General features: G+C 42.8%; 1 protein-coding gene across 2 annotated transcripts in view; it reads left to right on the top strand.

The window, feature by feature from the left end:
• Positions 1–26,492, top strand: part of LOC108164880 (dipeptidyl aminopeptidase-like protein 6) — a 119,882-nt gene that overhangs the window by 34,336 nt on the left and 59,054 nt on the right. Inside the window, exon 2 of one of the 2 annotated variants that reach the window (XM_017300827.2) lies at positions 11,452–11,720. The exons of the other annotated variant lie outside the window; for it this stretch is intronic. Within the exon in view, the coding sequence (XP_017156316.1) occupies positions 11,610–11,720 (111 nt within the window). The 5' untranslated portion in view covers positions 11,452–11,609. The remainder of the gene's footprint in view (positions 1–11,451; positions 11,721–26,492) is intronic. 2 annotated transcript variants of the gene reach the window in all.

Here is a 26,492-nt window from a genome sequence, read left to right as displayed (position 1 = left end):
GTTGTGTGTGCCTCCCTCGGGAGAGAGGGAGAGAAACTGCAGAGAGAGAAGCCCCCTGCTTCTGCTGTTGTCCATTGTTGTCTGGCTGCTACCTAGTGCTCCTGGTGCCCCTGCCACTGCCCCAGATCCGTGCACTATTCCATATTGTTAAGGAGGGGGGGGCTAGCCTTGCGTCATGAGCCACGCCCTGAGCTCCCCCCCCTCTCGCTCACACTGCTTTTGGCCCTTTGTCCAATGTAAACAATTTAATTTGCTTAGTTGGCGTAATATTCGCCATCAATAAAGGAGACCACGAGTGTGCGTGTGTGTGCGTCTGTGTGTGCTTGTGTGTATGTGTGTGTGGCAAACAATGACTATCGATAACAGGCAAGAGGAAGCAGCATAAGAAGCCAAAAGAATAAGGAGCCAAGAGGCTCGTCTTGTCCTTGCAATTGAGTGTCCAGCACTTAAAAGAGATCTAGAAGGCCAGAGAATTTCCCACAGAAGTTTATGATAAAATATATATACTATATATACCATATATAGTATGTACATATGTGTAGAGCAACATTAAATCGTTATGGGCCAACGTCTCTATTGTGTGTTCGCCTTCTGTCTCTCGGTCTCTTAGTCTTTGCCATTCAATATTTTCCCCACCTTCTTTGCAGCATCCCACTTGTTCACCGCAAAAACCGTGTAATTGTTAATCTTTTGCATTGATTTTCTCACTCTCCCGTCAGTCCACAGACCCCACTCCTTTCCAGGATAATCAAATTAGCTTACAGCAATTGACCAATTGATGAATTGATATGTTCTGTTGACACGCTGCTTCCATCGGTTTCTGTTCTGTTCTGTTCTGTTCCATCCTTTGCTTTCGTCGCCGTAATTGCTGACGGCCAACAGTGCGTATGATTGACGTGTCACATCGAAGGCAGAGAAGGACGACGCTGAAAAGAGCGATAATTGAAAGGAGTGCGGTTGTGAAGAAGAGAAGAAATGAAGTACAAGAAATGAGTAAATTAAAAAGGTTATTACCTCTATCTTCTGGACTCATGGGACTCACTCTCATGGTGTTGATCATGTTCTTTCGACAAGGGGAAATTTGTGCTGAAAGACTGATTTCAAATGGAATAATGGCTTCCAAAATTCATCCGCTGCTGCTGCTAGAGTCCATTAAAATCTGCTCGCATTCTATGAAGTAATTGTTGAATTATTAAACGGCATATAACAACATGAAAAATAATTGGCAAATATATTGGAAGAGTCGGCAAGGCGGCGTCGGCATTCGTATTAATTAGGACTTGCATGGCACTATCTGTGAAATGGTTTTTCAGTCCGTTGGGGAGGATAGATTTCAGAGGGGTGTGCAATGTGCAAAGGCAATCGAATTATTTAATTCATGTTAAATATTCACAGATATTCATGTTGTAAATCGGTGTAAAAGCCTCTTTATTTGGATGTGGGATGACGTCGATTTTGGGAATGTGCCTGAATGGGCCTTCGTTCATTTAAATTAACTACAAATCAAACGATTTGCCGAGTGGCATTGAAATGTGGCACTATCTAAATGTTAACTCAACCTCAAAGTCAATATCAAAAGCAAATTTCATTAGAATTTTCCCGCATTGCTGAGGGCACTTCCATTGATGGCTGCCACTGGCACTTTTGCTGGGTGTCATTGGCATTTTGGTTATTAATTTGTTTCCCAACCCCGGCCCCGACAGACATCAAAGACACAAAACATCTATGCGGGAGGCTAGTCCCACAGAAAACGGATACAGAATAATGGCTGGCGAGAAGGACTCTCAGGAGGAACTAGGACATGAAATCCATGAACGGGAATCAAGTGGGGAAAGACGACTGTCATTCTGTCGGAGCTTCAAACTGATTTATTCATTCTACAGACTCCCCTCCACGTGACCTTCCTCTTGATTTCTCTTTCTCCTCCCCTTCTCTGTTTCTCTTAGGATTTTGTCTCTGGAGGCATTCCACATGTGGACGGCCGCCTTCCCCTCCCTGTTTTGATCAAACTCAAACAATAATTCCACAGCACAGACTCTTTTAAGCAATTTTCATTTAATTTTCATTAGGAAAAGCCGCAAATTAGAAGAAACTTTTCCTCAGAATTCCCCACTTCCCTTGCCGACAGTTTTCCTCCGTGAAAATGTGAGCAATTTTCATGAATATTAAAATATTCAAATTGTGGAAGAACAAAAAAAAAAAACGTTACGCAGCCAAAAAAAAAAAAATGCTTCAGCGGGTGGGTTTTCCGGATCGAAATTTGAATTTCATAGACATCCCCCTACCGCGTGATGCGGCTTCTGTAAATGGGGGGGTCGGGGGATGTGGCTTCTGTCTGGGCGGATGGGGCTTCCGTCAGGGGGAATGGTGCCAAATGCAATTATTAACATTACGAGCGGAGTATTTGCTTTGGCCAAAATTTCAATTAGTGATAGAAATATTGTTTTTAGCGAGTGTATAGAAGATGTCCTGTCGTCGTATTACCCCCGCTCCAGGAAAAAGGCTAATTGAGTGACTGCTTCCAGTAGGAGTGGGAGGGAGGGAGGGTAGGCCCTGGGGCTGCCCCTCATTTTTCATTGTCAGCAAATTGGCCACCGGCTTAAACGGCGGTACCCGGCTTTAGTGTCGATTTTAATTAGGCGCCACAGCCATCCCTGCCTGCACCTTCGTCGGTCGTCCGTCGTCCTGCTTTCCTGGGATTCTGAAATCTTTGGAGTCTGGAACGAAACCTGAAACCGAACAGAACGGAACGGAACGGAACCGCAGCTCAACCCTCGGGGGGCCTCCTGGAGGAGACATCGACATCGACAGGGACAGGACATCATTACGAAAGGACCCCAGGAAAAATCTAAGCGGCCCTGGCCATAAATCAAATAAACGCCGACTAAGCTGGAAGCACACACCAAAAAACGAGAGCAAAAAAATGAAAATACCAAAATAAATTGATGAAATGGCAGAAGATTATATGCTCTTTCTCGGATAGGGGCGTGGGAAAGGGCTTGAGAACCTTGGAGTAGGAGAGAAATGGGCCAAGAAAAAAGCGGAAAAGTCCAACACGGCAACGACAGCTATCATTCGAATCGAATGTATCGCTTCGCTTATGTGAAACTGAATCGGAAATTGAATCTGTGTACCTGAAAACTGGACTAAAAAGGGTACGAATCGGTTGGGTATAAACGGTACTAAACGGCCCTGAATCGGGTACGAATGAAGAAGCAGATTTAAGACTGGGTTCGAATGGGTTCGATTCAGCAAAGGATCTACCGTGCTAAATATCTGAAATAGCCCATGATAAAGGGTGTAGGTGTCATTGGTTTGGTAGAATCAGTAGATCTTCTACCAAGGAATGTGTCTCATGCGACAGACCCCTCCACCACGTGAAGGGCATTACGAAAAACAAGGCCAAGTGGGTGTTGGGGTGAGGGGAGCAGACTGTTGGTAGGGTATGGATTTCATTTCTTTTAGGTTTCACGGTCAGAGCACATGATAAGGATTGACACCATTTTGCGGACTGTCGACTGCTGCTGTGGCGACTGGCAGTAAAAAGCCTCTGGTCCAAGTCCTGGTCTGCCCTGCTGCTGCTGTTTTGGTCCTGTAATAAAAATGTCGTTGCATTAGTGTTTCTGAGAGAGTGCGTTGAGAGTTCACTTTCTCTTACTTTCACTCTCTGTAGCTGCTGGTGTGCGTGTGTGTGTGTGAGTTTGGGTTCGTAATAAAAATTTAGTATGTGTCACATTGTTGCCTACTGTGCTGCTGTGTGTGGCTCCTCCACTCCCCCCTCCCGTTTCAGCATTTGTCCTTTTGCTCGCATGCATTAGCCCCTGACCGGAAGTCGGCACTTTAGAGCCTTATTTTTATGATTCTTTATTTCCTTTAGGCCTTTGGCCTCCTCCCCGAAAAAGGAAATATTTTCTCATTTTCCCCCAAATGCAGATTAAGTGTGTGTGTGTGCTTGTGCGCTGAGGCTTTACTGTATTTGCTTTTGGCCTTTTGTCGTCTGTCGTTGTCGACATTTGCCCTGATTGATTCGATTCGATTTGACTTAATTCACGCATATTAATCATACGCCCCATGGCCCCCCAAATCAGCGCGAGACAAGAGACTGATAGAGACGGATAGAGGGATAGGCAGAGACACTGAAAGTGAGAGCAAGAGACAGATGAATTTCTTCTCCGTGAAATTTCAAGGCATTAAGCAGTGTACACAGCCCTCGAGGCAGGCGCGCAGTACTTCGAAAAGTAATTATGCCTTCAGGCAGGGTAGCAGAGAATAAGAGAGGGAGAGTGGGGTGTGGAAGGACAGAGGGACTTTAAGAATCAGTGGGGAGATCAAAGAGTTGGGTATCCATCAAAGATCCTTATGTCCTTAAGAGTATAATATTTACAGTTCCTTTGCCATTCTTTTATTATAGACTTTCCATCCATATGCTTTTTGTATATATTATCTCCAAACATCATCCCATCTATCGTTACCATTCCCCTACGAGCATCCTCTTTTATCTTTTGGAATCGATTAAGTTATTTTCCCCTCATCGGCATCCCTGATCAAACAACAACCGTAATCATAACCGAATACCCATCAGATGGGTTCGAGGCATTGCCCATAATTTTGAGTTACCGAATTTGTTGACCCATTTGCGCCGCTGGCACAACGTCATCATCATCATCGTCATCTTCATCTTCTTTCCATCATCATCGCTTGTCATTTTTATGGAGTCATCATTGGATGTCGCTGTCGATGTCGCCCGTCGCCCGTCGCCTTCGATGTCGATGTCGAGCAAATCACTTAAGCGCACTTAATTATTTGCACAAGTTTCGTTTGTCGGCTGCCCCCCCTCAACGGCTGTTACTGCTCCTTCGTCTTGAGGGCACACACACGTTCCACTTGCGTTACATTTCAATCGAATGGAATGGAAACGAGCCCCCAGGAGCGGGAGCTGGAGAAGCAGAAGGGACTCGTATGAGTGATATGACACGTAATCAATAAATAACGGCAAAAGGCCTTTCGGGCATCGTCAGTCAGTCAATCAGGCAGTCAGTCAGACAGTCACTCCCTTCGTGAGTGTGCCAGGCGGAGAATGTGCTCAGCTAGTTCCGAATTCAATTGAATGTTTCCAAATTTCCAAAACGAAAGGCATGGACAGAAAGGGCTTCCCAGGAAGCACAATATGGGAATTGCAATGGAAATTCAGAAGAAGAAACAATGAAAATAAGTAAGAAAAATCAAGGAACAAGCGGAGAAGTCCGGAATCCTAATTGAGAACCAGGTTAAAGGATCATCAAAAATACCTTTAAATAGATGAAAATACAGAAGACAAGAGCTTCACAAAATGAATGAGTAAAGAGTAGAGTGTGAGTGCGAATGGATTTGACTGAATTTGTGTGCATTCAAGTAGATTTTGCGCCTGTATTCGCACTCGTTTTTATGTGAACGATGGAATCGAAATCACAGAGCAGCCGCCATAGAACAGAATCAGACTAGAGAATAAAAGGCAGACAGGCAGACAGACAGACAGAGACAGAGAAACGCACAAGTAATCGCAAAGTTTCGGCTCGAGGCGCACTGTAAACTTGTAACCAAATGAGCGACTGACTTTTGGAAACAGTTTATAATTTGGTTTGAATTTAGACCTCATTTCGTATGCCCAAGTCTTGCCGACGAGTCGTCCCTCAGTGGAACTTTTGGCACCACAAGAATGCCTTGCGGCTGTTGTTTAGACGAGCTTCCTCCGCTTGGAAAGCAATCAGGAAACTGCCACACACTCTGGCGTCCACTGCGGCATGCGGCATGCGGCGGCTGCTGCTGCTATCTCAAATTTGATCAAAATACCAAAAACTTTGTCGGCCCCAAATTGTTGACACAATTCGTCAATGCTGAAGCTACAGCAAATGTCCTTCGGCTTGCAGCTACCCCGAGAAGCTGTTGTTGCAACGTAATCCCTGCTGCTGCTGCTGCTGTTGCAGGTAGCCAAGGGATCAGTCAAGGACGAGAAAAAACGGGGTAGCAGCAGGTCCAAGGGCTCTCGGGGGATTTGCGAAGCAAGGGCAAGGATGGCGGATAACTTTCCAGAAGAAAAGCATTCGGGCAAAGGCAGGGAGGACGAAGGTCGCCTGTAGGTTGGCAACAGTTTACTCAAACCCCAAGCCCAAGCCCAGTCCCAAGAACCCACCCTACGGAAGGTCAGCCAAACGGCAATTAATGCTGCAGTTGACCCAAAAGAGACCCCCCACCCCATACACTGTCCGTCATACATATATAACGAAGGCCCAGCCCGGCAGACAGGCAGGGCTCCCAGGAGAATGTCCGTCCTTCTATCGCATTAAAAATACATATCTCATATGGCGTCACTCGACTGGCTGCAAATAAATATCTGAATAACTCAAAAGCGCATTTTAATTAACTTTTCTCCCTCTCCAGCCCTCTCCCACTATAAATCCATCCATCTCACCCACTCTCATTTCAATTTCATTCGTCCTTCCGCACAATTAAACGCCCAATTGGTGGCATTTGTGGCATTCTGTGTGACATTCCTGAGCTGTAAATCTGTGGCTAAACGGAGCGGCAGACCGACCCAAAAGCGAAACCCAAACTGAAACTGAAACTCAATTTGCAAGAAACATACTGCCTGCACATGCACTGCTGAAAGTATGCGGAATGGCTGATGGGTAAAGAGAAAACCGAAAATTTTGAGTCATCAAATATGATCAAATCTGTTAGATTTACGAAAAACACAGCTATCGGATCATTATTATCATAGCCAGAAGCGCATCAGTCGCTCTGTTGGGCTCTTTGAACACCTGGCCTCGATATATGTATATATATATACATACATATAGAAACTGAGTGCCGTATATGATAGTGTCCTGGCTGGATCATATACATGCATAGTCTATATGTATGCGCCGCGACTCCCAAAACTTTGGGATGTTTTCTAGTATTTTTCTGAATTTTGTATAGTATTTGTGTAGCACTTACTGACATAGCAGTATTGTTATCATTGCTGGTATCATTAGTATATTCTAGTATTAACTGCTATTTTTCCATATTATTTTTAGTACATTTGCTTAGTATACTAGTATTTTCTGGTATTTTGCTCCACTTTTTTCGAGTATTTTCCTGATTTTACGTGCCCTGCAAAACTATATTCGTATGTATACATATGTGCCATAAATGTACTTAATTTGTATATAATCTCCATTTATGGTACATGTTCTTGAATTTGCATAAAACCCCAAAAATGTCCAAGCCTTTCATAAACGCTCTCAATATACATTAAACGTAGTTCTACGACTGTTTCTGAAATCAAAAGGTTTCGATTATTCCTTGGGTTTCTGACAAAGACCTTCACGAAATACAAATATTTCTGTTCAAACATTCTTTGAGCCACCTTTTCTAACAAAATATGTTACCCAACAAAGTTTTGTAGTTCGACAGCAATGCGTAGACTTTTCACGCCCAGTGTTCCCCATGTGGTGCCTGAAGGAAGGTGGCTACAGGAATTTACATTAAAATTTTCGCATTTCAGACGTTGGAACATGTGTTTCCCCTGATCCCCGAGCTCTCCCTCCATCTCTCTTTATGTCTCTGAGTCTTCAATCGATGGAATCGATGGGGGCGTTGGAATGTGGGAGAGGAGTGGCGATGGCACACTCTCGTAATTATGAGCGATTGGAGGCAGCAGCGAGGAGAGTAGAAGCCACAGAAATGGTGAAGCAAGAATGGGGGCGAATCGTCACCAATTTTGGAGGACGGAACTTTAAGTGCTTCCTCCCTTCTCAGAGCCTGGGGAATCCCCGTGCCGCGTCCCTCTGCAATGCAATTTAATTAAGGACCAAACAAAGTGGAAATTTCGCGCCCTAAGGAGCGATGACTATGGGGGGTGGAGTGGTGAAGAGTGTGGTGGCTCTAACGAAGCTTGCCACACACATTTCTCTTTCTCGAAGTTGAAATGAAAATTAGAAGAAAAGCAAAGCGAAGAGAAAGAATATCTTTTGGTCAAAAGCGGAAATTATGTTGCGGCCAAAGGGCATGAAAAAATATACAAATTAGAAAGAAAACCCAAGAAGCTTTTGGACTGCGGCTAATGGCGCTTGAAAGGTCCTCGAATATATCCAAAGTTTCTGCTGAAATGGGAAACGTGAGTCAGAGTCCGAGTCGGAGTCCGAGTCAGAGTCGAGTCGAGTCCATGTCAATTATTTGCATTTTGCTATGGGGAAAAAACGTTGACAGTGGAAAAAGTGTTCGTACATGGCCAACGTTAAATGGCGGAAGCCGGCAGAGCGGGTCTCTCGCTGCAACGGGACGGGGGTCTTGTGGCACTTGCCGAAGCACTGAGGCGCTCATGCATAATTCCCTCCTGCACCCCAGGCTTCAGCTTCAGCTTCAATCTCGAGAACGAGCTCTGGGGCGGTGTGGCTCGGACGGGGTCTGGCCGTGTGGCCAAAACCATTTGGCTGCTGTCGTGGCTAAGGCAGGGGTAAGGCTAGATGAGTAGCCTATAAAAGAGACCGTAGATATATGTATGCATAAATGTATCCGATTACTCTTACTTTTAGCGGAAATTCTTTTTAAAGCTCTGAAGATATTGTAAAAGCTTCGGCATTGCATCTACAGCTGTGTATGATAGTGTCGCGGCACGCGTGCCGCAAGTCCCAACGCTTTTATTTGGTTTTCACAGCTAGTACTAGTATATTTTGGGTATTTCTTCCGGTATTTTTCTGGTTTTACACCCCTTCTGAAGGTTAAGAGATCCCGCAAGTTGACTCTTTGTCCCATCTATAAGTCGTATTTATCCATAATTTGGTGTACCCCTTAAAAAATAGCATACGCCGGGAAAATGCAGTGGGACACGCATGAGAAGGCACCAAAAGAGAGAGAGCGAAAGAGTGACGGTTACCAGGTAGGTGGCTCCCAAAGAGTGGGCGAGAGACGCCTGAATCCTGGCCTTTTCCGTTGACTGCATCTCTGGCTCGCGGAATCTCTGAATCTGAATCAGTGTTCTGTTTTTCCCTGTTTTCCGCTGTGTGTTGCATAATTGTGTATGCAATGCGTCGCGTTGTGCTGCGTTTTGGGCCCATTTTTTTTTTGTTCATTTGCATATTAATGCTCATGATGATGTTGATTCCCGCACTTATTTTCCCGCGTATTTTCACGCATGCGCTTTCCACGAACGTGAGTTGTTTGACTTCTGGGCCACTCAGTGGAGTCCACGGACACACATTATGAATATTGCCGTGTAATAAAATGAAAATTAAAGCCAAATTAGCACACGCTTGAAGTGGGCGAAAATACCCATGACAGAGTGCCAGCGAAAGACTGACATACGGACGGGATGAGGAGGTATCCCTTCCCCTGGGAGATCTCACTCCTGTCTCCCACACACTTGACCGCCATCATTCGATTGGATGCTCCGCGAATGACAACAGCAGATATTTGGACTCTATCTTCCATCTCTATATCTGTCTATCCATTTACCTCTATCTGTATCTGTTTATAGTATATGCACAGCGGATAACAGCTGCCCAGAGAAACCACTTTCATAACTTGAAGCATAATCTTCTCACATTCGATTAAGTATCTTTTTTTATGGACTCTCATAATGAAAGTGTTTGGAAAACTTTTACTGCACACGCGACCATATACATATGCACTACCGGATGACAAAACCCCGCGCTGTTTTTCACGATATTTTTTGATGGCCTCTGTAAAATGTGTTGAAGTGACAGGTTTTCCTTTATTTTCCTTCGCCTTTACCCTGTACCCATAATAGGGTATGTACAGATATTGAGATTACACGCCGTGCACTAATTGGATAGAACGCATAGAGGGAATCGACACCAATCAGTGAGTATCTGAATGCAGTCAGAGCAGGCTTCAAAACGAAACTAATATTGGGTAGTCCCTAGCTCATGTCTATTTATCTGGCAACAAATCATCGATATCTCATGGGGTATTCAAATAGTCGTAATATGATCATACTTTTTCCTTTTTGAGGGTTTTACAGTGTGCGAAGTAAATATAAAAACACAAATACAATTTCACAGTCGTTTAGATTGTCACCTTAGCGTCGTGTGCTCGTGGCTGGTAGCTGTATGCTGTTTTCTCGGCTCGTTGTGTGGCCTTTATTCCATCTCCATGGGCTGCTCGTAAAGCCGTGTGTAATGCCGTTAATACAAATTTTCAACGTTTTACAAATTGTGCATACGACGAGGACGTCGCGTGGCAGCAATTCCCCATGTGGCAGGTGCAGAAGGTGACTCCCAGACGAGGAGGTGCAGGAGAGGCAAGGATAAACAGACGTTTTAGCTTTTGAAAATGAAATTTTCAACGTGTCAGCAACAGCAGACGTCGGCCCACACGCCCACACGCACACACGCACACTCTGTTGTCAGTTGTCATATGTCTTCCGGCGTTTATTGACAGACGTGCTGGGTGGGTGTGTGGTTCCCACTGCTTCATCCCACGCTCGCCTCTCTCTCCCTCTGTCTCTCTCTGGAGGATTGTTGCCCCCATATTTGACTTTATCCCTCTCGTCGAGACATGTTTAATTAGAATTGCGGCTTATTGAAATTGTTATTTGTCGCTGGCTGTAACACGCATCCTCCCATTGGAGGCCTCTTAGCGGCTTCACTTCCACAAAGAGCCACCAACAAGTAGTGCGGTTGTATTGCTTACTACGTAAGCAGTGGTAGGCAGCGGTAAGCAGTGGAAGGTAGCGTTAAGCAGCGCCTGTGGATCGGTAGTTTAAATCGAGATTAAATCGGCTAATTGGTTAACCGAACCATTGGCCGCCAAGCTGTTCAAATGATATATTATTGAATAGTTTTATGTTAGTGAAAATCTCCAGTAATGTAAGCAGTTCAGAGGAGAATAAAGAAGTGCCTTCAGCAAGGAGTGCACACCAGTAAAATAGGATATTTCATAAAACGTTACAGTTTCGATTCTATTACTTACCTGAAGATAATCCGACTCCACCCTCCACCCCCACACGAACCACTCTCTATGAAATTCCACTCGAAAACAATTCCCTTTTATCCCCTAACTCCACTTAGTGCACTCTACGCTTTGCTTCCTCCAGAAGTGGATCCTGCCCCCATTAGTTGACCTCCTCCGCGTCATAATCTCTCCCTCTCACTAATTGTTATTGGCAGCTCTTTCACCCTTAGCTTCGAAATGAAATGGCAAACTTCTGTGGCCCATTGGCACGCGCCAATGCCAATTAATGTCTGCGATATTCCACCAAGAGCTTTGATTCACTTGATTTTTTTTTTCTATCGGCTTGTACGGATTGTATGTGCGTATCTCCGTGTCGACTCTCTTCGTGTCCGCCTTTTCGATTGCTCTGCGATGGGATGCTGAGCTGTCACAAGCAATTAGGGAATCAATTAAAAGTTTCATCCATTCATTGGATTGGATTGGATCTAGGGGGAAACTAATTGAAATTTGCTGCAGTTTTTGCATCCATCAGCATCGATGACTGAGCACCAAAGTGAACAAATACAATAATAATCGTAATATAACAATATAAAAATAATCCTGCAACTGAAACAACAACCGACAGCACATCCTCTTAATCGCAATCGTAATCGTAATCCATAAGCGCGTTCAACATGTCGGTCGATCTGAGTGGTCAACAGGAGCCGACGATATCCGTGATAACAACAGCTCCCGTCGCCCAAAATGGTGGCGAAATGGATGCCCTGCTGCTTGGCAGGATTGGGGTGAGTAGTGTAACAAAAACATTGAAGCGTTGCCGCCGCCCGCCACCCACACCCATCGTTCATTCAGAAACAGAGAAAAACCAAAATACAAAAACAATAACCATTTCCACTCTATCGCCCATCCACTCGCTCATCCATCCTCTCGCTCTCTCATTCACTCACTAAGTAGCAAAGTGCGTGACGAAAAATACTACACCAAATGCATTAAAACTTAGTTTGGAGCAACGAAATTTCAATACCCTTGCAGTTGAGGGATTATTAGCGGTAGTAACTATATTTCCTGTTTCCAAAGGTAAATACATTCATATGTTAGAAGAGTCTCTTAAGTTTAACACAGACTTTCGTATTCGATTTTCTGTGGGGTCTATCACCTTTTATGCACTTCGTAAACATATTGGCTTTTAGATCATATTTGAGTTAGTTTTTATAAATAAAGATATAATTTATGATCGTAGCAATTAAAATACAAAAAAACATTGGAGATGCACTTTTAGATTTGCAAATATTTCGAATACGGGGCAATATATACTTATTGCCTAGCAAGCAGTGCAAAGTGCAGTGGAATCTGCTATAGTTTTGTTGAAAATTAACAAAGAAAATGTATATTTCTTTCATTGAGATATCTTAAACATCAAAAGCTTTATTCTCAAAGAAATAATTGAAAGGACAGAGCGTTTTCTAATGTTCTGATAACAGATAGCTCTCTGAACCCTGTCAAAGAATCCTAGACTCAAAGTAATGCACACACACAATAGTACCCTCTGCAAGGGTATCACCGAAAAAACTTTCGCTTTCCATTGCCTTTTGCATTTTAGCTAGACAAATATTTGACTTGGCTTTCGTTCTATTCTACTTTTCTATTCAATATTTTCCATTCTATATTTTTCTTCCGTTCCACACTTTAACTCGAGTATTTTTCCGACTAGCGTTTTCCAAACAGCTTTAGAGGGCGTGACCAAACAAACTTCTGCTCGACTCTTTTGCTCTTGTCTTACTTTTGTCATTAGCTCAAAAACGTAGTTGCAACCACCCCGATCATGGTCTAGCTCTCTCATGACCGAAAAGTGCCACACAGATATATACTAGTACTAGTACGAATAACTAACATTTAGCCAATTGGTTTAACTCCGAGTAACTCTTTAGGCTAAGCAAAAACGTAAGTATTACACTCGTTCTCTCTTTCTCTCTATCTGTCAATCTATCTATCTATCTATCTGTCTATTGCTTTTATTTGAACACAAATATTTGTCAGGTATCTACATCTATCTTTATACATATCTATATCTATACGCATTTATTTGAATGAAAGCTGTGGCGTTTGGCGTGTGGCAGTTGTGTTTCGACCAGCTTCGCTTACGTTTCACTTCCTCCTTCAATGAACTTTTGATTTGACTAAATGGTGAAAGGAACTCACGAGTACGAGTCCGAGTAGTGTGCTTAAATGGTTTTAAACATCCACAACATTGTCGACGAAAATGAGACGACGACCATAAACGATGAAGAGGTAAACGCTCGCTCTTGTTAAACTAATTTTTTAATTCACTTTTAATTGGGACAATCCTTTCATTTGCATTTTCAAACAAGATAATTCGTTGAAGAGTATATTAAATAAAATTAAATCTCCCTCTTGTGGTATGAGAATTAGTTTTTTGAGATGTTTTATTTTTATGCATGCTAAGTATTAGGTAGAAGAAAGTCCCACTACAAGCAGATACATTTGTATCTTGGAACTCTTTGAAAGCAGATTCCACAAGGATAATCTCATCGCATTTTAAGATTTTATGCTTTAATTCATTGAAGCTGGGATTTAGAATGCAAATGCGAATGAACACCACTAAATTCTTGTACCGCTTATAGGCACGCTCTAAGAAAGGTTTTTTTATACAAGAATAAAGGTGATAAGTGGTTTAATTAACAAAAAAAAACTTTTTTTAATATATAAAAACCCAACAAATAAAAATCAATGCAAATTGTAATTAAAAAAAGAACTAAAATAAAAAAATTAATAAAAAATATACAAAATAAATAAGAAATTTTAATAAAATAAAAAATGCATTCGAACATAATAAATAACAAAATATAAAATATAGTATTAAAATAAAAAAATATATACAACAAAATTAGTTAGAAAGTTATAAAAAATATATACAAATCATTTGATGCATGTGAGAAAATAAAAAATAAAAGTGGAAAAAAGTTGGTTAAAGTTGAGTCTGCTAAAAAGTTCTAGATACATTTTCGAATATAGTATTTAATAAGCCAATTGGTTGATAAACTAACGCCTAATGTCCTTTGAACCGTCTCTTAACTCTCTATCTGTCTTTGAAATTTCTCAGTTTTGTCAGGACAATGGGGAAGAGAGTTTTCCCCTTTTTCTGCTGGGTATCCAGTTGACTTTGCTCCAACTTTGGGCTGAAATCTTACTTAAGAGGCAAGCTCTTGTTCCTACTGCCACTCGAAATACTTTCTCTTGCCACTGCCCCATTCCCAGTGCACACAATTTCCATTTTAGTTGCCAGAATGGACAGATTGGTGGCAGGGAAATGGAGAAGGCAAATAAATTGCAGCAGTAGTAAGTTGAAAGAGATTTTCAGTATAATGTTTACTTTTTTTTGTTTGAATTAAAAATTCAATCAAATTAAAAATAAAGCTCTTTCTGTGCGGCTCCCTCTCTCTCGCAATTCTACTATTTCTATCTTTTTATGTGCATTTTCTAGGTTTCCTGTCCGACATTTTACTTAATTCTACGAACCAATAAAATCTGCACATAAATTTCAGTGGGGAGGATTAGAAGCATTTTCTTATTTCCTGCCCCTTTTAGTTTTCCCAGCGGTTTCCTAGTGGATTTCCCCCATTACACTGTGGTAATATGATATTTTTTTTTTATTATATCTACGGTTTCCATCGTCGTAGTATGGTCTATGGCACAGAGTTTGATGTGTGCGGCAACATGCTCATTAAACGTCCAAATCCAACCATTCGCTTATGTGCCATAAAGTGCGATAGAGTGAGGGGAGAGTGGAAAGGATATAAGAATGCATCCTGCATTCTAGCCAGCACTTGACAGCTATCTTCATTTTAAATCCCCTCTAAGCCCCCACTTCTTTCCACTACAGCCGCTTTCATCGCTCCCTTTCTTACATCAGGAATAAAATGAGTTGTCAGATACAATCGCAATACGGATAGAAAAAAATATATATGAATATATGGTGGCAGTTTAAAGGTTGGGAAGAACGATCCAAGGAAAACCAAATATGAGTCTTCATGAAATAAACCACAAAAGGGGAATAAAACGTCATGCGGTAGCGCCCCTCGGTCAGTCGGTATTCGTTTCTGATTGTGTAGAAAAAGCTCCTACCTTTTCTGTGTTTTTTTTGGTAGAAGTTGATCGAAATTAGACCGATATCTTACTTGTTTTTATCGATATTTTTACATTTCTTTTAGAGAAGGTATTTTCAGTAATTTCTAGTAGAAACTGTAAAATATATTTCAATACGTAGTAAACTTATCGTTTATAGACGGTAATAAAAACTAGTTCCCTCAGATTAAAGAGCATTTATAGGAAAAACTATTCGATAATCCCCTAGTTTTATTGTTTTTCTTCGAGAGTCTGTGCTCTCACGTCACATCGACATGCAACGCTCTACCCTCCACTCTTAGATCTCTCCCTCCACCCACACAAAACTTTTTCTAAAGCGAGCAAATGGGAAAATATTAAATGAAAAAATATCCTTGGAAAAAACGATTTTCCACATGTGTGTGTGTCGTTGAAGGAAATGGAAAATATGTAATCTTGAGCATCGACAGGCGCACACATTTTCCACTTTTCCAACCACACACAAACTTGATATAGAAATGTTTTACAAGAATTGGCAAACAATTTTAATCGAAGCGCAATGATTTCTGATTTTCTTCTTGCGGCAGATTGCAATTTTCCAAATTGATTTGTAATGCAGAGAAAAGCAACGAAGGTCAAAGATACACGTACAGATACAGATACAGATACGTAAGGGAGAAATGCAATGAGGCCGAAATGTTTGGGCCATCAGGCATTTTTGGCAGACAGACAGACAGATGATAAACAAGATGCCACCACCACCACACACAGTACAGTGCAATATTTTGTTGATGATGGAGTAGGAGCCTCTTCTGGTTTCTGGTTGAGCGATGATGACTGCATCTGATGGGCGGTGAAATATTTGTTACAACAGACAGACAGACAGAGCCGCAGCAGGGGATGGTGTCAGCGTTAATCGAATCAAATGCAGTGCATGTTGTGTCTACAGGTAGAGCGGAAAAAGCCATTGTGTCATCCACAGACAATGCATCAAACTAACAGTGCGGCGCGGCACAGTGGGAATTGAAATTTAATCTAATCGTAAACAGAAAAAATGTATTTATTTTATCTATGGTGTAGAAAAAAAAAGCTGTTTAAAGATAAATAGCATCCGAATTTATGTGGAAGTAAAAGGTTGCAAAAGTTCTGATTGGTAGTCACTATGAAAATACTTTTGAAAGTTTTTTTTTCGTCCACAAGTTCTCTAAGTGGCTATCAAATATACATGCATATGTACGTACCTGTGGGAGAAACTGCTAGAAAATTGCAAATTCCACTGTTCCGCTCACGTCTGATCCACTTGGGGTTGATCCACGTGTATTGTATTCCAGCTATGTTCCACTTCCACTTAGCTTCCATGTTTATATCTATATAAATATGCAAATACCACTTGGGTTCCACTTAGATAACACCTAAGTTCCGCTTACAGAGACGCATGTATTTTACCTATCTTCCACAATCCACTCACTCTCCCAGTGGACTATTTCCTATAAATTCGACTGTTTCCACTTGTGTTGTGATCCACTGTTCCACTCATTCTCCCAAGTGGCCATAACATGCTGTGCCCTGCCGAGCCCTGCTCTGTAGGGAGGCACGTGTTCGTGGTCGTGGTCTCGGGGCATGACGTAACCGTACCGGTTACCAGGAGTGAGGGGACCGACATGCTTGATTGAGTTTAGAATCAGATTTGTAGTGTGCTTCCCTTCCCCGTGCCGCTGGCCAGCCACTGCCTACCTATGGAATCCCCGGAACCTCCGTCCCCCCAGCACCAGTGCCTCCACAGTGGGGCTTCAAAGACCGGCGCTCGCATCGCAAATTGAAATAAAAACGAAACGTGCCATTCGCTTTGGTTGGCAACGGGCTTTGGGAATTGTAGGGAAGGAGAACAATCAAATAAAGTTTGTTATCCTTCACCCTTTCGAAAGGGTAGGGTAGCCGAAGGGGGTGGTATAGAGGCGGCTTACAATAGGGGTCTTCTCGCCACGAATCGCATATTTTATTGTCAAAATCAATAGATGTCAGCATTTAACTGTTGCCAAAGTGGGGCACAGATGCACCCTACCTTGTGACATACATATCTTCCACGGTATCTCCCTATCATCTTCCGGTCTTTTTCCCCCTCTATTGCCCTATAATTCCGCCTATCATCTCTAACCTGCTTCGCCCTTCTTTTATTCGATTTTCCTCTTTGTTTTCTTTGTGTATGTGAGACTTTTGATTCTAAGGTAAGTCTTAGATGTAGTAATTTCCCATCGTTTGTGGCTTTTTTTCTCCTAGAATACTAGCTTATTGCCCGTCGCTCTCTCTTTACATACATATCTATATGTCTTAGCCTCCTCTCGCATGCCACACACACACACACCAACACAAACAAAGAGACACACACACACACACTTGGACACAAGCCCCATTTCATAAATCATAAAAGAAAAGCAAAAGAAATCTCATCACAAATTTAATGTGCAATCATTTGATAAATATATAAATTTTTTTCTTTTTTCTCTCTTCTATTCCCTCCCCCCGCACATACACCCACACCACACACACACACACTTACACCCGAACAAAATATATATGTATATGTATGAATATATGTATGTGTATATGTGTCACAACCCCCCCAAAAAAACCAAATATTTTGAAAAAAAAAAAAAAAAAAATACATAATTAAACAATGAATCCATAAATGAGCAGCATTCGGTAAGTATAATTTATGTTTATATTCCATTGAAATTATTGAATAAATAAATTTTAAAAAAGAAAGAGACTTCTGGGAGAGTTCTTTCCGGTAAGAAGAGCGCTCTACCCAAGGGAAGAGTGTGTATAGTGGACTATTGTATGCGTATGGATCCTAAAATGATGCAACAAAAAGCGTGTTGATGTAGCATTAATACTGTACCAGGTGTTCAAAGATCCCTAGCGAACGATGCGATGCAACTTCTTTTGTTCATATATATATGTAATAATGTTACGATCTGGTAGGTATGATCACGTATACCTTGAAAGTCTTCTTTTGGAAAATAAAATCAAGGAAATACTTGGAAAAAAATTATTCAGGCTCTTTCATTATTTCACTGGGAATTAATTGAGTGATACACAGATGCTGTGTTCTGATGGAAACCAATTTGACAGCATAAATCCACAGGAATTGAGGATGGATACTCCGTTTAATTCCATTCATTGACCGATTGCTCTTTTCCTCCGTATTTCCACTTCCGCAAACTAGACAAATTGAATGAAATTATCTTTTGCCTGTCTTAAGATAAATCCTATATTCATTTTGTATTCTCTAATTGTTGGCAATTATCCAAAAACTGAGAGGACTCAAAAGCATGAAAAATCTTTTCTCTTCCGTAACGAAATCAATTTGGGAAACGGGGAAAACAGAAGCGGAGAAACTTGATAATTTCCATCTGTGCGGGAAGTCCCTTCGTGCTTTTCCTATCTCTCTTTCTCTTTTTCTCAGTGTCCTGATTAATGCGCCAGTGGCAGCTTCATGAATTTATGAAGTTCAAATGGGGAAAGGGACTTCTTGCTGCCTGCCCCATGCCAAAGCACCCACTCTCTCGCTCTATCGTTGTTGTACTCGCTGACTGGCTAATGGACAGCCGTTGGCGCTGGACAGAAGGTCATCCAATGGAGTCGAGTGTTCGGATACCCTTGAAAATGTGTGGTTTATATGAAAAAGAATTGATATAGTCACCCAATTTGGGTGAAAGCCAGGTGTTCAAAGAGCCAAACGACAGATGATTGATCTAGGAGTTTCCCATTGGTTTGTTATTTATGTTCTGTGAAAACTGTCAAACATATTGCCCCAATCTCAAAGGAGTGGAGGTCCAGCAGCAGATAGAGGCACAGATGCCCAACTCTGGGACTCAGCAAAAGATGCTGCATACAGCATACCCTTCCGTCTCTGTTTAGGGTATCTTCCATATGAAAATGAAAGCGAAAGCGACTTCTGTGGTTGCCTAGGACTTCCAGTCGACTGACTCTCCTCTCGAGCCTCCTATCTAACGATGCCATTATATTGTCATGAATATGATTATGTCTCCACTGCTCCTCCTCGCTCTCCTTTCGACCCTCTTTCCGTCCATTCGTGGCCCCTCTGTCGTGATGGGGGGAGGGAAAGGTATGTGCGGAGTAAGCGTCATATTTCATTGGCGAAAGCAAAAGTTTTCCCTTAAATAAATAGCACAAAATGCCCTTAAAAAAATATGCAAGAACTTCCCTGCCCTCTCTTTCGCACACTCTTTAGTCATCTCTCTGTATCGCTTTTTTTCATTGTTTTCTTTGCTCTAGAGCCGTCCCCCATCCCCGTCCCCGTCCTTTTCTCCTCGTTGAGCTGTTGAATTTATGTGCGGGGCGCGTGTGAAGAATTTGTAGCCTCGCGTTTAATTGCTCAACGGAGGAGGCCACTGCCACTGCCCCTTCTCTGAGTCGTCTCTCAGTGGCTTCACCTTCTCCCCGGCTCACCCCCTCTCTTCTCCCAATGCTCCTCTGTTCTCCCTTCCCTTCCAGAGGTCTTCTTGTGTGCAAAAGTGTTGTATGCCATAATTAAAGCCGACTTAGCCAGACAGCGCGCGAGAAGCATCTGTTTTCGGTCTGACAAAAGTTCAAGTTCAGAGCAGCAGCAGCAGCAGCAGTAGCCACCCTCTTAGACCCAACCGCCCCAACCCCCATCAACCCCTAGAGTACCTTTTTCTGACCTTGCGGGAGACACGAGTGCAGCAAAGTGCAGCATGAGGCATCAGGAGGTGGGGCATCTCTGGCGCTTTTTTCCACCTTTCGTTCATTCATAATTTAGTTGAGGGGGTGCAGAGGAAAACGGGGAAGCAAGAGGCGAGCCTGGCATTTGAAGCTGCGGTTTCCACATGCCACGCATCAAGTATACGCGCCATGTGGCGCTTAAGGAAAATTAAAGGAATGCTCGTAAAATTAAAAGTCCACCGAAAACGAAGGCGACAAAGCAATAAAACAATCATCTGGCAGAACAATAGGCCAAGAGATAAAGAGATTTTGCCTTTAATCAGCAGAAATAAATCACAGGACAATCCAAAGGACATAACCAGAGCAGGAAGGAGGGCCAGGAGAGCAAGTGTCCTCACAAGAGAGGAGCAGAGTGCGTGAAATGTGTGGCAGAAGTGAGAATTTGAGAAAAGTGGAGGCCCATAAACATTTTAACTACTATTCAGGATATAATTGTTGCCGAAAGGACATTAAATGCACGCACAGTACACACCCAGGAGCACCCCTGCTCCTCAACTCAAATCTATATCGATTTTGTTTTTGTTTGAAAATTGAAGGCTTTGAAAACCACAAACCCAAATGGTGAGGCGCCTCATAGGTGGAGGAGGCCCCAAAAACAAAAACAGAACTTGACAGAACTTTCAGACAGAACGAAAAAGAGAGGAATGAGAATCAAACTGCAGCCCAATATGACTGCCACTCATGCAGAAGTTTCTCATCAGTTTTCCCTGCCCTCCAGCAGTGATTTGACTTCGATTCGACCACAAAAGTAGAAAGGGAGGAGTGCCTTTCGACCGGAAAATGCCACACAAAAGTCGCAAAGTCTGCAATGGCTACTGAGGGAGCAGGAAGATTGACTCGAAAATTACATCGTTTTAATGCAGACCCATGAAACCAGGCTGATCTTCTTTTTTTCACTTAATTTCTCTATACACGCCGCAGGCACAGCTACTCTATTTTACGAGAGAGACCTTCAAGTCAATGTGAAAATCACTCACGTGGATACTCTCGTAAATATTTGGTCTACATTCGATGCTCTTGGAAGACTTTAATAGTCTGAAAGTATTCAAACACTTTTTAAAGGAAATAAAGAAAATTTTTTTTATTGAAAGTCACGGGCCTCGACATTAATATACCTGATACTCAGTTTCTGAATGACAATATCGTGTATCGAGTCGGAAACGTTTTCTTAGGGGATTTACATTTGCATGAACTATAGTTGAATTTTACCCCTGTTTTCCGTGTATATGGGGTACAGTGGTATAGGGTAGCAATATAAAATACAGAATATATCCCAAGGTGGGCAAAGCAGTGTATCTTCCTTGGAGCTTCTGCGCCGAGGAGGAACTGGTGCTGGCTGGTGTGGATCATAGATAATTCTCTTGATAGTGGCGCAGCTGCAGGAGGGGGTACAGTTCCGACTCCTCGTCTGCATCAGGGTCCGTGTCAGTGCCATAATCGAGCTCTGGTTCAGATGATTCGTCGTCCTCTTCTTTCAAGGGTTTATTGAGGAGGTATATCTGTTGTAGGAGATCCATATCGGTGATCTTATTTGGGACTTCGTTTGGTTCCGTTTGCCACTCGTCTTCTTGCGGATCATTTTGCCATTCATCTTCTTTACTATCCCGTTCACACTCGTCTGTTGGGTTCTCCTTTTTATCTGGTTGCTGATCCGTACACTCATCGCTCTGCACATTTTCGGGACATGATTCTTCCTCGTTCTGCTCCTCCAGTTGCTCCTGCAACTGCGATGCCAAGTCCTTGAGATCGTCCTCCATGGCCTTGAAGCTTCTGTGTATGCCCTTTATCAGGCAGGATACCCTTTCCACAAAAGTCCCATCGTCCTGATCCTCCTCCCTGTCCTTGTCGCTGTTGTACCCGCACTCATCATCCTTATAACCGTCATTATCATCTACTGCCAATTCTTCATACTCCTCATCGTCCTCGTCCTTGACAAGGATTTTCTCTTTATCCGCGCAGGATCCTGTAGTATCTGCACAAAGCTGAAACTTCATTAGGTCGTCACTAGTCTCCTTTAGGGATTTCTGATCCTCTCCTAAACGGGGTCGCTGCTTCAGCTGTCCATAAAGATCGATCAAGGATTTGGTCATTGAATTACTTGACTCTGGCTTCCATCCGGTCACAGGGACCACAGAAAGGGGCAGCAGATAGCAGACGCACACGAGCAGCAGCATTTTGAAGTTCATTTTCGGATACACAAAAGATTCAGACTGAGATACTGATTCTGATTCGGATTCATAGTTGAAAAGTATAGCAAAGCAGCTCTAAGCGTGGATACACGACACTCATAAATATTTGGTCTTCATTCGATGCTCTTGGAAGACTTTAATAGTCTGAAAGTATTCAAACACTTTTTAAAGGAAATAAAGAACATTTTTTATACCCGATACTCAAAATGAGTATTGGGGTATATTAGATTTGTGGTAAAAGTGGATGTGTGTAACGTCCAGAAGGAATCGTTTCCGACCCCATAAAGTATATATATTCTTGATCAGCATCAATAGCCGAGTCGATTGAGCCATGTCTGTCTGTCCGTCCGTCCATCTGTCCGTCAGTCCGTCCGTCCGTCTGTCCGTCTGTCCGTCCCCTTCAGCGCCTAGTGCTCAAAGACTATAAGAGCTAGAGCAACGATGTTTTGGATCCAGACTTCTGTGATAAGTCACTGCTACAAAAATATTTCAAAACTTCGCCCCGCCCACTTCCGCCCCCACAAAGGACGAAAATCTGTGGCATCCACATTTTTAAAGATACGATAAAACCAAAAACGCAGAATCGTAGAGAGTGACTATATGTTCTAGATTGTAAAATCTCAACCAGATCGTATAATTATTATTGCCAGATTCAAGAAAACAATTTCATTCTTTCTCGCTCTGTCTCTCTCTAACACACAGGTTTCATGGTCTGTTTTGCCAATTGCAAAATATGAGTTCAAGGATCTCAGAACCTATAAGAGCCATAGCAACCAAATTTGGTATCCACACTCCTGTGATATCGGACCTTGACCGTTTCGTGTCCAAATTTCGCCACACCCCCTTCCGCCCCCGCAAAGGACGAAAATCTGGGGCATCCACAAATCTCAGAGACTATTAAGGCTAGAGTAACCAAATTTGGTATCCGCACCTCTGTTAGATCTCACTATAAAACGTATATCTCAGAATTTCGCACCACCCCTTTCCGCCCCCACAAAGGACGAAAATCTGTTGCATCCACAATATTGCACATTCGAGAAAACTAAAATAACGCAAAATCATAGATAATGACCATATCTATCAGATTGCTGAATCTGGATCAGATCGGATCATTTTTGTAGCCAAAAGCAAGAAATCAATTTGCAATGGCTACGCAGCGCCCGACGTCACGCTCAGACTGATTTCTGTCTCTCTCGCACGCACTCTTTGTCGTGTCGTTTAATATTAGCGGCGTCTGCCGGAGGAGAGCCATACTGACTAAGTATCGGGTATAAATGTAGAGTTGCGGTCTCCGCAGCAACTCACAACGTTCCCCCTCGTTTTATTGAAAGTCACGGGCCTCGACATTAATATACCTGATACACAGTTTCTGAATGACAATATCGTGTATCGAGTCGGAAACGTTTTCTTAGGGGATTTACATTTGCATGAACTATAGTTGAATTGATTTAACCCCTGTTTTCCGTGTATATGGGGTACAGTGGTATAGGGTAGCAATATAAAATACAGAATATATCCCAAGGTGGGCAAAGCAGTGTATCTTCCTTGGAGCTTCTGCGCCGAGGAGGAACTGGTGCTGGCTGGTGTGGATCATAGATAATTCTCTTGATAGTGGCGCAGCTGCAGGAGGGGGTACAGTTCCGACTCCTCGTCTGCATCAGGGTCCGTGTCAGTGCCATAATCGAGCTCTGGTTCAGATGATTCGTCGTCCTCTTCTTTCAAGGGTTTATTGAGGAGGTATATCTGTTGTAGGAGATCCATATCGGTGATCTTATTTGGGACTTCGTTTAGTTCCGTTTGCCACTCGTCTTCTTGCGGATCATTTTGCCATTCATCTTCTTTACTATCCCGTTCACACTCGTCTGTTGGGTTCTCCTTTTTATCTGGTTGCTGATCCGTACACTCATCGCTCTGCAGATTTTCGGGACATGATTCTTCCTCGTTCTGCTCCTCCAGTTGCTCCTGCAACTGCGATGCCAAGTCCTTGAGATCGTCCTCCATGGCCTTGAAGCTTCTGTGCATGCCCTTTATCAGGCAGGATACCCTTTCCACAAAAGTCCCATCGTCCTGATCCTCCTCCCTGTCCTTGTCGCTGTTGTACATCATCCTTATAACCGTCATTATCGTCTTCTGCCGATTCTTCATGCTCCTCATCGTCCTCGTCCTTGACAAGGATTTTCTCTTTATCCGCGCAGGATCCTGTAGTATCTGCACAAAGCTGAAACTTCATTAGGTCGTCACTAGTCTCGTTTAGGGATTTCTGATCCTCTCCTAAACGGGGTCGCTGCTTCAGCTGTCCATAAAGATCGATCAAGGATTTGGTCATTGAATTACTTGACTCTGGCTTCCATCCGGTCACAGGGACCACAGAAAGGGGCAGCAGATAGCAGACGCACACGAGCAGCAGCATTTTGAAGTTCATTTTCGGATACACAAAAGATTCAGACTGAGATACTGATTCTGATTCGGATTCATAGTTGAAAAGTATAGCAAAGCAGCTCTAAGCGTGGATACACGACACTCATAAATATTTGGTCTTCATTCGATGCTCTTGGAAGACTTTAATAGTCTGAAAGTATTCAAACACTTTTTAAAGGAAATAAAGAACATTTTTTATACCCGATACTCAAAATGAGTATTGGGGTATATTAGATTTGTGGTAAAAGTGGATGTGTGTAACGTCCAGAAGGAATCGTTTCCGACCCCATAAAGTATATATATTTTTGATCAGCATCAATAGCCGAGTCGATTGAGCCCTGTCTGTCTGTCCGTCTGTCCGTCCGTCCGTCTGTCCGTCTGTCCGTCCCCTTCAGCGCCTAGTGCTCAAAGACTATAAGAGCTAGAGCAACGATGTTTTGGATCCAGACTTCTGTGATAAGTCACTGCTACAAAAATATTTCAAAACTTCGCCCCGCCCACTTCCGCCCCCACAAAGGACGAAAATCTGTGGCATCCACATTTTTAAAGATACGATAAAACCAAAAACGCAGAATCGTAGAGAGTGACTATATGTTCTAGATTGTAAAATCTCAACCAGATCGTATAATTATTATAGCCAGATTCAAGAAAACAATTTCATTCTTTCTCGCTCTGTCTCTCTCTAACACACAGGTTTCATGGTCTGTTTTGCCAATTGCAAAATATGAGTTCAAGGATCTCAGAACCTATAAGAGCCATAGCAACCAAATTTGGTATCCACACTCCTGTGATATCGGACCTTGACCGTTTCGTGTCCAAATTTCGCCACACCCCCTTCCGCCCCCGCAAAGGACGAAAATCTGGGGCATCCACAAATCTCAGAGACTATTAAGGCTAGAGTAACCAAATTTGGTATCCGCACCTCTGTTAGATCTCACTATAAAACGTATATCTCAGAATTTCGCACCACCCCTTTCCGCCCCCACAAAGGACGAAAATCTGTTGCATCCACAATATTGCACATTCGAGAAAACTAAAATAACGCAAAATCATAGATAATGACCATATCTATCAGATTGCTGAATCTGGATCAGATCGGATCATTTTTGTAGCCAAAAGCAAGAAATCAATTTGCAGTGGCTACGCAGCGCCCGACGTCACGCTCAGACTGATTTTCTGTCTCTCTCGCACGCACTCTTTGTCGTGTCGTTTAATATTAGCGGCGTCTGCCGGAGGAGAGCCATACTGACTAAGTATCGGGTATAAATGTAGAGTTGCGGTCTCCGCAGCAACTCACAACGTTCCCCCTCGTTTTATTGAAAGTCACGGGCCTCGACATTAATATACCTGATACACAGTTTCTGAATGACAATATCGTGTATCGAGTCGGAAACGTTTTCTTAGGGGATTTACATTTGCATGAACTATAGTTGAATTTTACCCCTGTTTTCCGTGTATATGGGGTACAGTGGTATAGGGTAGCAATATAAAATACAGAATATATCCCAAGGTGGGCAAAGCAGTGTATCTTCCTTGGAGCTTCTGCGCCGAGGAGGAACTGGTGCTGGCTGGTGTGGATCATAGATAATTCTTTTGATAGTGGCGCAGCTGCAGGAGGGGGTACAGTTCCGACTCCTCGTCTGCATCAGGGTCCGTGTCAGTGCCATAATCGAGCTCTGGTTCAGATGATTCGTCGTCCTCTTCTTTCAAGGGTTTATTGAGGAGGTATATCTGTTGTAGGAGATCCATATCGGTGATCTTATTTGGGACTTCGTTTGGTTCCGTTTGCCACTCGTCTTCTTGCGGATCATTTTGCCATTCATCTTCTTTACTATCCCGTTCACACTCGTCTGTTGGGTTCTCCTTTTTATCTAGTTGCTGATCCGTACACTCATCGCTCTGCAGATTTTAGGGACATGATTCTTCCTCGTTCTGCTCCTCCAGTTGCTCCTGCAACTGCGATGCCAAGTCCTTGAGATCGTCCTCCATGGCCTTGAAGCTTCTGTGTATGCCCTTTATCAGGCAGGATACCCTTTCCACAAAAGTCCCATCGTCCTGATC

The sequence above is a fragment of the Drosophila miranda genome, chromosome XL (genome assembly GCF_003369915.1).
Source record: "Drosophila miranda strain MSH22 chromosome XL, D.miranda_PacBio2.1, whole genome shotgun sequence".
In the NCBI taxonomy this organism is placed as follows: Eukaryota; Metazoa; Arthropoda; class Insecta; order Diptera; family Drosophilidae; genus Drosophila; species Drosophila miranda.
This window is presented reverse-complemented; position numbering and strand designations above follow the sequence as displayed.